Source organism: Microcebus murinus, chromosome X (assembly GCF_040939455.1).
Source record: "Microcebus murinus isolate Inina chromosome X, M.murinus_Inina_mat1.0, whole genome shotgun sequence".
Taxonomy (NCBI): Eukaryota; Metazoa; Chordata; class Mammalia; order Primates; family Cheirogaleidae; genus Microcebus; species Microcebus murinus.
In genome coordinates this window covers 99,520,691-99,534,430 of record NC_134136.1, presented here as the reverse complement: position 1 = coordinate 99,534,430, position 13,740 = coordinate 99,520,691, and the positions used below count along the sequence as shown (strand labels likewise).

At 37.0% G+C, this 13,740-nt stretch overlaps 1 protein-coding gene across 2 annotated transcripts in view; it reads right to left on the bottom strand.

Moving 5' to 3' along the window:
• The window catches only part of POLA1 (DNA polymerase alpha 1, catalytic subunit), a 289,248-nt gene that overhangs the window by 151,428 nt on the left and 124,080 nt on the right, over positions 1 to 13,740 (bottom strand). For both annotated transcript variants that reach the window (XM_012784581.3, XM_075999456.1), the window contains exon 32: positions 10,853 to 11,027. In XM_012784581.3, coding sequence (XP_012640035.2) covers positions 10,853 to 11,027 — 175 coding nt within the window. The remainder of the gene's footprint in view (positions 1 to 10,852; positions 11,028 to 13,740) is intronic.

Sequence of the window (13,740 nt, the reverse complement as noted above, 5' to 3'; positions counted from 1 at the left end):
AACATGCCCCAAACTATTAAACATACTTTTAATTTTTCCAAATCCTCACGAAATTGGTAATAGCAGTTTATTTCGAAGTTTCGATAGACTTAAAAGTTTTACTGCTGATACCATAACTCAGTAAGGCTGAAGTGAGTCAGGAAACAAGTATCTGGTGCTGCCACCTAGAGGTAGAGACTTTGAATTTTAAAATTTGCAAAACAGCTGCTACATATAACTCCATTTGTAATTATTGTCACTCCAAAATTCAACACTTCTGTCAGAAATGACATTAAAGAAAAATCTTTATTATCGCATTTTCCCTACATGCATATACATCATATAATTAATATTAAACTGCTCACTGTGCAGCGAGCAACCATTCTAGTCTTTGAGTAAAGGACGCAAAGCTGAATTCCAAATTCCTTACTTACCTCTTCTACAGACACCTTTCTCTGAACAACTGACTTAAAGAAACAAACTTTATGCCCGATTTGCAAAAAAAAAACTTCCATTTCTACTAGGCTAGCTTTTGACAGGTGACTGGAATATTTTGGTTGGGCACAGAATAAAGGAAGGAACAGCCTGCTTGGGCATTGCAAAACCAGTTATCTGGGGGAACAGCAGCCACGGCTTCCCCAACAATAAGCAGAGATGATGTATGTTTCAATTCAATCCTGTGACTTGTAGTGATCGAGTCACTTGTGCTGTGGTGGGGGAGACAGAAGAGGCAGTGGAATGAAATTTAAATACTGTCATTTATAATTAGAAAATTTCTAGGATCTCACATTATTTTGGCAACAGGATCAAAACTCTCATGTTTCAAGAAGTTATTTATAGAAAGTAACATCACAGGCATTGGGGTGGATGAATTTAGCAGCACTGTTTTTACTTAAGATCACCAGTCTTATCATACACACTCCCAATGTGACATTTCACACAAAATTATTTTTTCTACCATCGCACTTTCTAACCATCGTAAATTATACCTGTTTTTAGAATGATCACCTGCCCCCATTCCCAATGAGTATTTAAATTGTTCATAACTCAAAACATACAGTTATTTGAGAGGCTGATGCATTTAATCAAACATTTCTTCCTCCAAAGACAAAGTTTCTATTAGGGCAACTGCAAATAATTACAGTAAAGCCAATTATATATGTTCATGCAAGCAGGGAAGAGGAAAAATCCACATAAATGACACTCTAAATGAGTAAACGGATTAACTGGTATTCCCAAGCAGTTGTTCGTAATATGAATCATTTACTAGGGAAGCTAATTAATGGAATCCTATTGTGTGAAACTTTTTTGTAAACATTTCTTTTAGGAAGTAAATCATTTATCTTTTGCACAAATCCTGGCTTTCAGATGTCTGGATTTCTTAGAGGATAATATACAAACCGAAAATTTAGTATGATTGAAGAAAAAATATTTAATGATTTTTAAAGGGTGAATGCTATATCTACAAGAATGCTCATAGCAGCTTTATTCATAATAGCCAAAAAATGGAAACAATCCAGATATCCAATAACAGAAGAATGGATAAACTAGTATAATCTACCACGGAATACTACTCAGCGACGCAAAGGAATAAATACTGATACATGCAACAAGATAGATGAATCTCAAAAATACGCTAAGTGAAAGAAGTTGCACACAAAAAGCGTATACTATAGGAAACCATTTATATGAAATTCTAGAATAGGTAAAACTAACTCATGGTGAGAGAAATCAGACGAGCAGTTGCTTTTGTGAGAGGGGTATTGACTGGGAAGGGGCACAAAGGAATGTTCTGGGGTGATAAAAATGTTCTGTGTCTTGATAAACTGACTGTATGATACTCAAGATTTCAGCATTTCATGGTAAATTATATAAATTATCTTGAAAAGAAAGCATGCCAAATAGGAGATATTTATACAGCTTGAAAATCCCTAATCCAAAAATCAGAAACGCTCCAAAATTGGAAACTTTTGAGTGCCCACATACTGCCACGAGCAGAAAATTCCACACCTGACCTCGTGTGATGCGTCACAGTCAAAACTTTATTTCATGCACAAAATTTAAAATATTGCATAAAATTATCTTCAGACTATGCGTATGAGGTATATATAAAACAAAATTGGCTTTTGTGTTTAGACTTGGGTCCTATTCCCAAGATATCTAATTATCTATATGTAAATATTATAAAATCTGAAAAATTCTGAAACACTTCTGGTTCTAAGCAATTGGATAAGGGACATTCAACCTGTAATATATATTTCCAAAAGACTCATATTTAAAATATATAATAAATGCCTATTAATCAGTAAGAAAAAGACAAGCCAACAGAAAAGTAGAAAAAGACTTGGACAGGCACCTCACAAAAGGAGTGGCCAAGAAGCATGTGAAAAGGTGTTCGACTTTATTAGTCATCAAAGAAATGCAAATTAAAATCAAAACGTTATACCACCTCATAAAATGAAGATGATAGAAAATACCAAGTGTTGGTAAGAATGTGGAGCACTCATACACTGCTAATGGGGGTTCTACTTTCCAAAGTAGAACCACTTTGGAAAATTGGCAATATCTACTAAAGTTGAACATACATGTCCCCTATGACCTAGCAATTCTATTCCTAAGTACATATCCAATAGAAATACATGCTTATGTTCAACAGAGCACATGTAGAAGAACTCTCAAAGTGGCACTATTCATAATAGCCAAAATGTGGAAACAACCCAGAGGTGTACCTATGGTAGATAGTCATACAGTGTGGCATATTCATACAATGAAATACTGGACAGAAATGAAGTATAACTACATATATGAATTTCACACACGATATTGAGTGAAAGTTGCCAGACACACAGAATAAAGACACAATTCATGTAATGTCCAAAAATATATATACAATATTAGAAGCTATGAACGTAATTTTCTGGTGGGGGCAATGTGGAGGATCATTGCTAGGAGACATGAGGGGGCTTCTGGGGATATAGTAATATACTGTTTCTTCAGCTCAGTGCTGACTATGCTGGTTTGTGTTTACCTTGTGAAAACCCATCAAGCTGTTCAGTTAGATTTTGTGCACTTTCATGTATGCATGTCAAAACCACAAAAAATTTACTTAAAAAGGTGAGAAAAGTAAGTACTAAGTATTTCTTAAAACAGACTTATGAGTTTGTTTCAAAATGCACTGAATCCCAACTGGACATTATATATCTCCTCATAGATGTATGCACCATCACCTAGCAAGTGGTATTAGCAAAATATAAAATAAAATAAATTGAACCTGAATATGATCAAGCCTTTAGATCTAACTAACAATTTACAGGAACTACAGGGGACAGAGGAACATGTTTAAGGATACCAGTAGGATGCAATCAGCAAACTCTAGACTGAGGAAAATTCTATAGGCCAAAACACCCAGCTTCTTTAACAGACAAATTGGGAAGATCAAAAAAGAAAAAAGACAAAGGAGATTAACTATTATATGTACCCTGACTGGATCCCAATTCAAACAAGGAGCTTTTTAAAAACAGTGCATTCAGGCCAGGCAGGGTGGCTCACGCCTATAATCCTAGCACTCTGAGAGGCCGAGGCGGGAGGATCATTTGAGCTCAGGAGTTCGAGACCAGCCTGAGCAAGAGTGAGACCCCTATCTATACTAAAAATAGAAAGTAATTAATTGGCCAACTAAAAATATATAGAAAAAATTAGCCGGGCATGGTGGTGCATGCCTGTAGTCCCAGCTACTCGGGAGGCTGAAGAAGGAGGATGGTTTGAGCCTAGGAGTTTGAGGTTGCTGTGAGCTAGGCTGACACCACGGCACTGTAGCCCAGGCAATAGAGTGAGACTCTGTCTCAAAAACAAAACAAACAGACAAACAAAACACAAACAAACAAAAAACAGTGCATTCATAGTACAATTAGGGATATAAGAACACTTACCGGATATTTGATGAAATGAAAGAATTGTGAGGGTTTTTTTGGTGTGCTGTGATGAAAGGAGGAGTCTTTGTCTTTCGGAAATATAAAATGAAATATTAACAGAAAAAATGATATAATAGCTAGGATTCACTTAAAAATAATGGGGGCAGGTGGGAAAGAGGAATAAGATTGGCCATAGTTGCTGAGTGCTAAAGGTGAGTGATCAGTACATGGGGGTTTACCTTACAAGCCTACTACTGTATACATTTAATTTTTCCCATAATAAAAAGGTTTTCAAATACCATAGATCCAATTTAAAGATAAACAATTGGCTGTACAAGTGGCAGACAACTGAAACTGTCTTTCACATCAGCAATAAGCTAGTCCATAATATAAATGGAAAATTTGAGTATTTTAAAAGAAACAATAGCCAATCTTTGGATTAAATGAACATCCAAGATTTTTATTATCCCTCAGGAGATAACTGCCAAAATCCTAACAGGGAAAAAAACTCTGATGGGCAGCATTCTCATGACCTCACTCAAGTGTTTTTAATGCCCTTGATGACAGCCATGAATATGAATTTTAACTTAATGAGGTGTGTACCTCTGTGCAAGAAAAAACTTGAGAAGAGTCTTCTTTCCTATTTTTAAACCAAAGAAAAGATGGTTACTATATGCTAAAAAAAAAAAAAGTGGAAAATAAAATAACAGACCAAAGATTGCTTCTCTTACAACAAAGCCCTCTTTTCTTCCAGTTATGTTGGTAGATATGGGGGAAGAAGAGCAAGGCTTGAGGTCCCTAACCACAGGTTTTTTAAAAAGTGAGTTAGTAATTGCTTAACCATAACTTTCCTTCTGATCTTATAAAAACCATCTTGTTTTTAACAGTACAATAACAGTATTACTATTTTTCTTTTTTTATACAGGGTCTCTCTCTGTCACCCAGACTAGAGTGCAGTGGCATCATCATAGCTCAGTGCAACCTCGAACTCCTGGGCTCAAGCAATCCTCCAGCCTCAGCCTCCCAAGTAGCTGTTGGGACTACAGGCATGTGCCACCACGCCTGGCTAATTTTTCTGTTCTTTGTAGAGATGGGGTCTTGCTCTCACTCAGGCTGGTCTCGAACCCCTGGACTCAAGTAATCCTCTTGCTTCAGCCTCCCGAGTAGCTGGGACTACAGACATGACTATCATGCCCAGCATACACAATCTTGGTAAGTATCATTTTAATATATTTAATTAAAATGTTATCTTTTTAAAAGTTGATCTAGTTTAAATAATTTGAAAAATTCTCATTTTCCTTTGGAAATTCCAAGTGTTACAAAGCCAGAGTTATGGCTTTCATATAAAAGCTCCAAAGTGATTATTCTAAACATGCTCTGGTTTACTTCAAAGTTCTCAGAGGTCTCACTGCTTACATTAGGTGAGCAGCAACACTGTTGGCCATCTGTTGTGGGCTAGTGACACAGAAACAAACCATCATGTGCTCACCTTGTAGGGATTCAGAGGCAAAGCTATTCAACTGATACCCTTAAGGAAGCTCTCTGTAAATTCCCATAAGTGCTGCAGGAGTGGCTGAGATAGAATCTGAGATAGCATGGGTCACCCCTATGGTGATCTCAGCCCCTGCAGTTCATCATAGGCAGAAGAAATGGTAAACGGTGGGGGTAGGCAACCACTCTCAACTCCACACACTGGCCTCTTCACAGCCCATTCCCACAATGCCTCAAAACACTTCTACCTTTATAAATTCTTCCCTGATGGCCCCAACTAGGAGGAGTTTCTGCTTCCCCTGAATTCTGATAATCCTTTATTTTACCTTTTTTGGGACATACACTGTGCTGTCAGCTAGACTTTCCCACAACAGTGAAATCAACTAAACTGGGCTGTAATTTGAGTAAAGGATCCATAGCTGACTCAACTTTGTCTCCTTCAGAGTGCCTCTTAGGATGCCAGGCACAGCAGATCTCCAGCATTAATTTGTTCACTGAATACAAAAGCAGACTAGACTGGGAGCATGAGCCACTGGATGATTTGCTGGGAATGGAGCTCCATCCTGTAAGAGGCAGTTCCTATCAGCTGATAAGACTTCCCTTAACATCCTACTGTGCATTTTGGTGTGATGTTATCTAATTTTACAATTAACTATGTTACAGAACATATTTAAGGTTTGCAAATGATCATGTATGTACATTCTTATAAGAGCTTAATCATAAAAAAAGGCAAATTTTTTTATTGACAAGGTAATGTCTAAGGCACCTGCTGGTGGCATCATTCTACTCCCAACTACCTGTATTTTACTTTCTCCCTTCCATCACCTTTCTTGTAGGTATATCTCTCCAGATCTGTCAAAAGTGCCCCGAAACACAGCTCGACCCACTGTTGCATTTGTTATTTAGAAGATATTACTGAACTCTATTGACAAAAACCACTTTCTATAACATGAGTTGTATGGGTCACTTTTTTAAAAGGGAATTTTTACTTTCCAATTTAACTTAGGAACACACTGGGTTAAGTGTGTTCTGTCTTAAGCACTATTTTCAGAGGTTAAATTCTAAATTCTCACGTTCTTCAAACATAAATAATTTCTCAGAACCAGTGAGAAAACTGTTGATAGGCAAATGCCTAAAATTTCATTACTGACCATGAAGAAGGGTACTTTATCGCTACTGTACAAATTGTTGCTCATTGGAGGAAAAAATAGATAATTCTAAATAATACTATGCATAAAATATAAATTTATTAGATGAAATTCAAGAATAGAACTTTAGTTTATTCTTATCACTGGCCTACTTTGCTAGGTACAGAAGACTGCTGGGATGTTTGAGCACACTGTGAATATTTCATCCACAGAATATAGAGAGCTTTCATTAGAACATGCAAGAAAAAAACCTATAGTCTGGAGAATAAAAGCTAAGAGTTCCAAGTTTTAGTGGCCATGTTTCCCATAGGGCTATTGTATAAGAAGAGTAATACTATATTTTTTCCTATTCACAGATGGAAAAGAGTAAAATTTTGCTTTATTTAAGCCCAATAGCAATAATCTTGCATGAGTTTCAGAAAAATGATACACATTTTACTGTGGGATAATAAGGACCATTAGTTATTAGAGAGAACAAATTATTCTCTTTCAATTCAACAGACTTATTCATTCACTCATTTAATAGACTATCCTCTCTCCTTTTTACTAAAATGGCCTTCTCATATAGAACAGCTGGCCATGCAACATGCCACCAGACAGACTTCAGGAGGTATCTTGACGGGGAGAAATACAGAATTTCCAAAGTGAAGCCACAGGATAAAACCAACACTTGATGCTTGCCTTTCATTTCAAGGAAAGTAGTATAAAAGCAATAAAAAAAAAGAAAAAGGTAGTTGAAAAATATAGCTGCTCTCCACAAAAGAGTCTTAAAATTAAAAAATCATGAACTTAATAATTTTCCTAAATGAAATTATGCCATTATTCCTGATTTCTTTGTACTAAGTAAAAGGACAAAGTATCAAACTTCACTAAAGTTTCAACACCGTAATACATTTCATTAATCAAAGATAAAAACTACATTAAAAGCAAGAGAATTATTTTATGTCTGTGATTAGGCAGTTGGAAGGCTTGTATTTTATATATACATTTGTACACTTCAACTTATTTAACAGTGTCAGTTCACTAAATGTAGTTTTTTTATATAAAGAAAACAGATTTAGAATTTTAAAAACAAATTACAGTAATTTTATGCCTACAGCTTGCACCTCTTAGAAACCACGTACCCCCAACCACTCCCCTTACTTTGCCACCACTTCCCCATCTCCTCCCTTCTCCTCTCTAGAACCACAGGCTAAAGGAGAATCAATAACAGGGACCTCGAGGCCCCTAGCCAATAGCCACCCTAATTTTTCATGTGGGGTGGAAAAATAAAGGGTGCAGATAAAAAAAAAATCAGCTCCTGAATAGGGCAAGAAGCAGATGCCTACAGAGATCTGCCTGGAGAGCTTCAACGTTTTCTACAGACCTTCAATGTGACAGGCACTTCTGAGCCTGTACTTTATTAATGCTGAACCTCCCATGTGGAAAGGGGCAGAGATAAAGGACTAAAAGATTTGTTCCTAATGTAGATGGATATGTATATACTGCTGGTGCTGGCATATGGGTAGGGCTGGAGAAACGGGACAAGTGGGGGAAGTGGGGAACTACACAGTGATGTCAACTTCACACATCCTCAGTATAAAAACTGCTGTCAAGTGGCAGAAGAGAAAAATAAGAAAAAGCAGTTTAAAAATGGGGAACAGCAGCAGCATCTCCAAGTGCCCTATTATCAGCTTGAACTGGCGCCATGGCACCAAGAAGGGCTGCCCAGAATAGTGTCTGTACAGCCATGAATGTGCCCAGAGAGTTTTCAGGTTATGGGGTAAAAGAGAGGGGGACATGGTGGGACCATTTGCAAGTCTGGAGGGTTCTCTCTATAGACTGAGATCAGTCAGTAATGAGAACGTGAAATCTCTAAAGATGGGACCCAATTCTACTAATGGCTTTGAAAATAATTTATGAAAACTGAATTTATAAGGCAGCCTATGACCATAAGGAACCTGCAGTTATGGTAAAATATCTTTAAGCAAGTCAAAATCTGCTCAATGTTCAATTTATAAACAAAAATTGTCTTAAATATGACCTCTGAAACCAACAAAATCAGTCTAATCCCCTATCAGTATGACTGGTCTTGACCTATCTGGGCAGGCGTCAAGCCTATCTACCCAGGCAGGCTCCGTCGCCCTTTATTGTTCAGCTCTTGCTAAAATACAAGACTCTTCACTTCTTTCTCTTAAATGTCACTCATGAGACAGAGCTTGTTCCCTCTACCCTCTCAGTGCTGGGCCACTGGAAAATTGAAAATCAAAGAAGGAAAGGGCAACAGTTTGCCTTTAAACCAGGTTCTTCACAACACAAATGGAAAAACTAGGAGATCTGCTCTTTAAAAAAAAATGGTTTTGTTCAGAGGTTTTCAGTGGGGGACATGGGGTGCACAGCGGGGAGGGGAGTAAAATAAACAAGAATATAAAGCTCCCTGTGCTTGCACATCCATACTCTCTCACTCCTTGAAAACATTTTTCGAAGCCTCTCAGAGATAAGAAGAAACAATAAAGTTTAGCACAGTGGTTAGGAGCACAACCTTTGGACTCACAGAGCTGGGTTAAAATCTAATCACAGCCGGACACTTACTAGCTATGTGACAAGATCAAGTTAGTTGCCCTCTCTGAGCCTTGGCTTCTTTCTCTGTAAAATGGAGCTAATACAACATACCCCTGTGAGGTTGTTGCAAGAACTGAATGAGATAACATATGAAAAGTACTTAACACATTATCCAACAGAGTAAACACTCAATGTATAGGAGAGAAAAAAATGAAGCCAAAAAATATCTTGCATTTATAGTCCCCTCCTTCCGGCTGAGGATGTATAAACATCATCAAACACAACTCAACTTGGAGAATACATTATATGATTATTTTCGTAGCAGAATTTTATCTTCCTAATTATGTTTTGCTTAGGCAAATGTCAAAAACGAGTTTCCACTTCCAGAGTAGACACTGATGGGGTAGCAGTGATGGGGGGTGGCAGGGAGGAGCACAAAAACATACTCAACAGGGCAGGATGGAAAATATGTGACTTGATAATTGATCTGTAGAAAATCCAATCTCATTCCACAAATTCATATTTAGCACTACCTATGTGCAATTCCTATGGACTACAGGAGTATGGACATATTTCTACTGAAGCCTAAAAGGAGGGTGGGAGGTGGCTACTAACACCATTCACTGACTAATCTCTCTGCCTTAGGCCTTGTGCTGAGCATCTCACACATATCATCTTATCTCTCCCTCAGAGCGACTCTATTCTATGACTCAAGGAACCAAGGTGTAGACCAAAGTTCAGAGTGTTGTGAACAAAAGAACCAGAATTCAAACCCACATCCCTATGATGTCAAAGTCCATGGCTAAAGCCAGACATTTTAGTGAAAGGAGGGGAAAATTTTCCATGAGGCAGAAACAGTATGAGCAGTATCATATTTAGGAGACACTGAGTGGATCAAATAAGAAATAAGGTTAGAAATACAGGTTAGAGCTAGAAAGTTAATCTGTAATTGCCAACTTAGAGTCTGTGAGATGCCAAGTGGCATCTAGACTTGACTTATAGATAATGAGGAGCCATCTCAGGACTTTATTAGGCAGTATTCTAAAAGCATTCATCTTTGCTTACCATAGAATAGAGAGCAGAGACCTTAAAAGCAATGTAACTCTTTTATGTACTGATTATGTAATACATCTCTAAGCAAAAGATAACAGTGATAACGATGACATAGCAATGGGACAAATCTGGTGATGCAGCAAAAGTCAAAGCAATACCAAGGTCTCAGAATTACCTGGCACCTCCTGGGATGATGATAACATAGAACCATGTCAATTTCTAGAGGATAACAGCAAGTCCAGTTTTAGAAAAATTTAAGTTAAAGAGTAGGATACTTACAGGGAATCAAATATTAAAAATTAAAATTTTTATGTTCAAAAGCTGTTTTTTCATTTTATATGAAAATACCTCTAGAGACAGAGATAACATGAAGCAATACACAAGGAACCATCAATCTCCTTATCAATGGAAGTTCACCAATTAAAGCTATAACAATGTAAGCTTGGTGACTATAGTGGTACTTAAAATCTTCCCCTCACCCTTTCTTTTGCCTTTAGTGAGTGCCAACTGTAGGGTAGGCATGTTTACAGAGGTAGCCAGTATGTGGAGCTCATAGTCTATGAGGGAAGACAGATAGTAACTAAACAAATACAAAAATAAATGCCTAACTATAAACAAAGAAGTGCCAGACACAATATTGTGCCCATAAACAGGGATCCCAAGAGTCAAGGGAGGACAGCACATACTGCTGTTACCATGTGAGGGCCTATGTGAGTTTGGGACACTTACCTAACCACGTTGCAATAAGGACAGAATCAATTCCTTCTATTGGCTCACAGATCCGAGCCACGACTGGGTGGATCTGCTGGGCCAGGTAGTACTGGGTGTCAATGGTTAAACTGTCCTGTTTCTGCAGCTGCTCAGGTGCATAGGCCCTCTGACTTGCAGTGAGGTTTGAGCCATCCTAAAAGAAGACATGGTAAGAAGACGACAGAGGTAAAGTTGTGAGGACCTCAATGACATACACTCGCTTGGTCAAACAGGTGACAACAGTTTAAATTTCATGGAGTAACTTCCAAACACCAAGAAGTCTTTTTGACCTATTATTGAACATTTTGAGTAGGAAGACTGAGGAGAAAGTTTTCATCTTGAGATCTCAAGAACTTCTTGATCTCAATCTCATCCACCATCCAAGAATGTAAACCCAGCATGTGTCATATTCTATATATTTTTTTTTTGTCAAAACATGAAACCAACAAGATAGCACTGACTAGATTAAATAATTTCACCGTCATATCACAAAACACAATGAGACGACATGGTAAATATCTAGTCAGAAAGGAGTGATATTTAAAGCACTATGTATGGTCTTTTTATTATGCTAATGTGATCACTTCAGGCAAGAATTCTAGTCATCTTAAAGAATCTGGGGGTAATATTTTCTATGAGAGCTATATGTACCATATCATTGAGAAGCAAATGAACAAGGGGAAAAAATGGGAGAATGAAACACAGGAAGCAATAATTTACATGCAAAATATAATAGGTAGGAGCAAAAATAATGCAGTGTCCCAGTAGAGTGACAGGGCTCTAAAGCCAAATATGTGGCCACTGGAATGAAGGGCATGTCATTGTGCACCATTTATCCGGCTCCTCAAGGAAAGGAAGGTAGGTCAGAGAGCCTCTTTTCAAGGGCTTCCTCTTTTACTCTATAAAAGTTGTGAAATTCTATATAATTGCCCACATACAGCCCTGTGGGTGATGTCACCATCATGTGTGAATCAAAAAGTCATCACTACTGGATCAACATCCAACAACTCACTCCACTCTTTCTCTCGTCTGAAACAACAGAATTTAATATTCAGACTAGTAAATTATAACTATTCACAGTGCTCAGCTGCTTGGCAGAACTGATTATAATGTGAATCCTATTCTTTCACTCCTGCTACAATCAGTCCCTTCTCATCTCAGCACCCAACCCAAAGCAGAGGCAACCTTCCACACCGCTGTCTTTACCAGAGACCAGAGGGAGAGACCTGTTTCTCTGGCTAGGCTCCTGATGGAAACAAACTGAGCCTGTTTATCAACCAGGTTTTACTGGTTCTAAAATATAATGAAATGCCTAAAAAGGAGGCAAATCTCAGATTAAAAGACTTGCTTATTATTATTTTTCAAGTGTTCACAGCACAATAAAAAGAATTAAGCAGAATTAATCAAGTTTAATTGTTGCCCTTCCAGAAGCTTTCTTAGATGAGAATAAGGTGATAGCCAATAATGAAAACTGTGTGAAAGAAATCCTTGAGCAGTATCTTCATGCACTTCAGATTGCCTTTTAACAAACAACACATAAAATCTGATCAACTGATAGAATTTTGAAAAAACTGGCCTTTCCTTAATATTATAGCAATGCAGACTTTAATAATTTTTAATGAATTAAAATCAAATTTGTAGAGGCAAAATATTTACTTTCCAATATAACATTAGAAGTTCTCATAGTAAAGCATGTTTTTCAAAAAAGCAGTTGAAAATTTCTGAGCATATTTTCAGTTTAAAATGTTATTATTTTAAATATCCACACAAAAGACTAATTTTAACAGTGACCCAAACATATTTCTTACTGTATTTTAAAAATCCAAGCTTGAACACAGCTAAATTCAAAAGAATTGGTTAGATAACAGATTTTGCTATGTGTGTTGGAAAAATATTTAGGCTATGACCTAAGATATATCCTTGTAAGATCTAATTCTCAAACCTGAGCAAGACCCCGTGGTATACACAAGAACATGTGGCATACACCTTTAAGAACAGATTAGGAAGCAACACTGGTCTTCTTCAAGTGCTCATGTAGTAATTCATGAACTTCACAAAGTATATACTTCAGAAAGACAACCAGGTGTAGCGGATTCATTCAAAACTATGTCATCACCATTAGTAGGAAACCAATGAGAAAAAAAATTATAAACTGATGACAAGTGGACTGCTTAAAACCATTATGTTAAAGGCATGCTTTATGAAAATTATGCCTAATGAAAATTAAATAATTATAGATTTAAAACTTAGCTAACAAATGGAAGTTGACTGAAAAACTGAGCAAATAATTCAGGTAAGTTTAACAAGAGTACGAACTACAATATAAATTAGGTACCAAAAACATTACGCTCTTTTATCAATAAGGTACTATGTTCTTAATGTACATTTTAAACAAAACAAAATCTTTTTAGGAGATAGGCTATTTTTGGAGGATACCTTTGCTTGGGCAGCAAACAGTCCTCTTAAAAATGTGTCATCATACATCTTCAAAAGTATATTCAAAATACAGTTGTGTTATGAAACACAGAAAGAATAATTTGAGTGCTTAAAAGCAAAAATGGTAGGCAACTTTGGCTAGCAAAGATGCTAAAAGGGGGCATGTTCCAGTGCTAAGGGACAAAGACAAATTAAAGTCCTACAGCCTCTCCTGGGATATACTAAGGAGAATACATTAATAAAAAGAAATATGTATTGTACTTTTAAAAAAAAAATAAGTTAAGGCCAAGTACCAGTGGATGGGAATAATGCTAAAAATACAGCAAATTGGGCATACTGTACTACATTAGCATCAGCATTTGAGGATTTATATATCACAAGAAGACCTGAGAAAAAGAAATATTAAGAATATTAGACATCGAGGAACATAA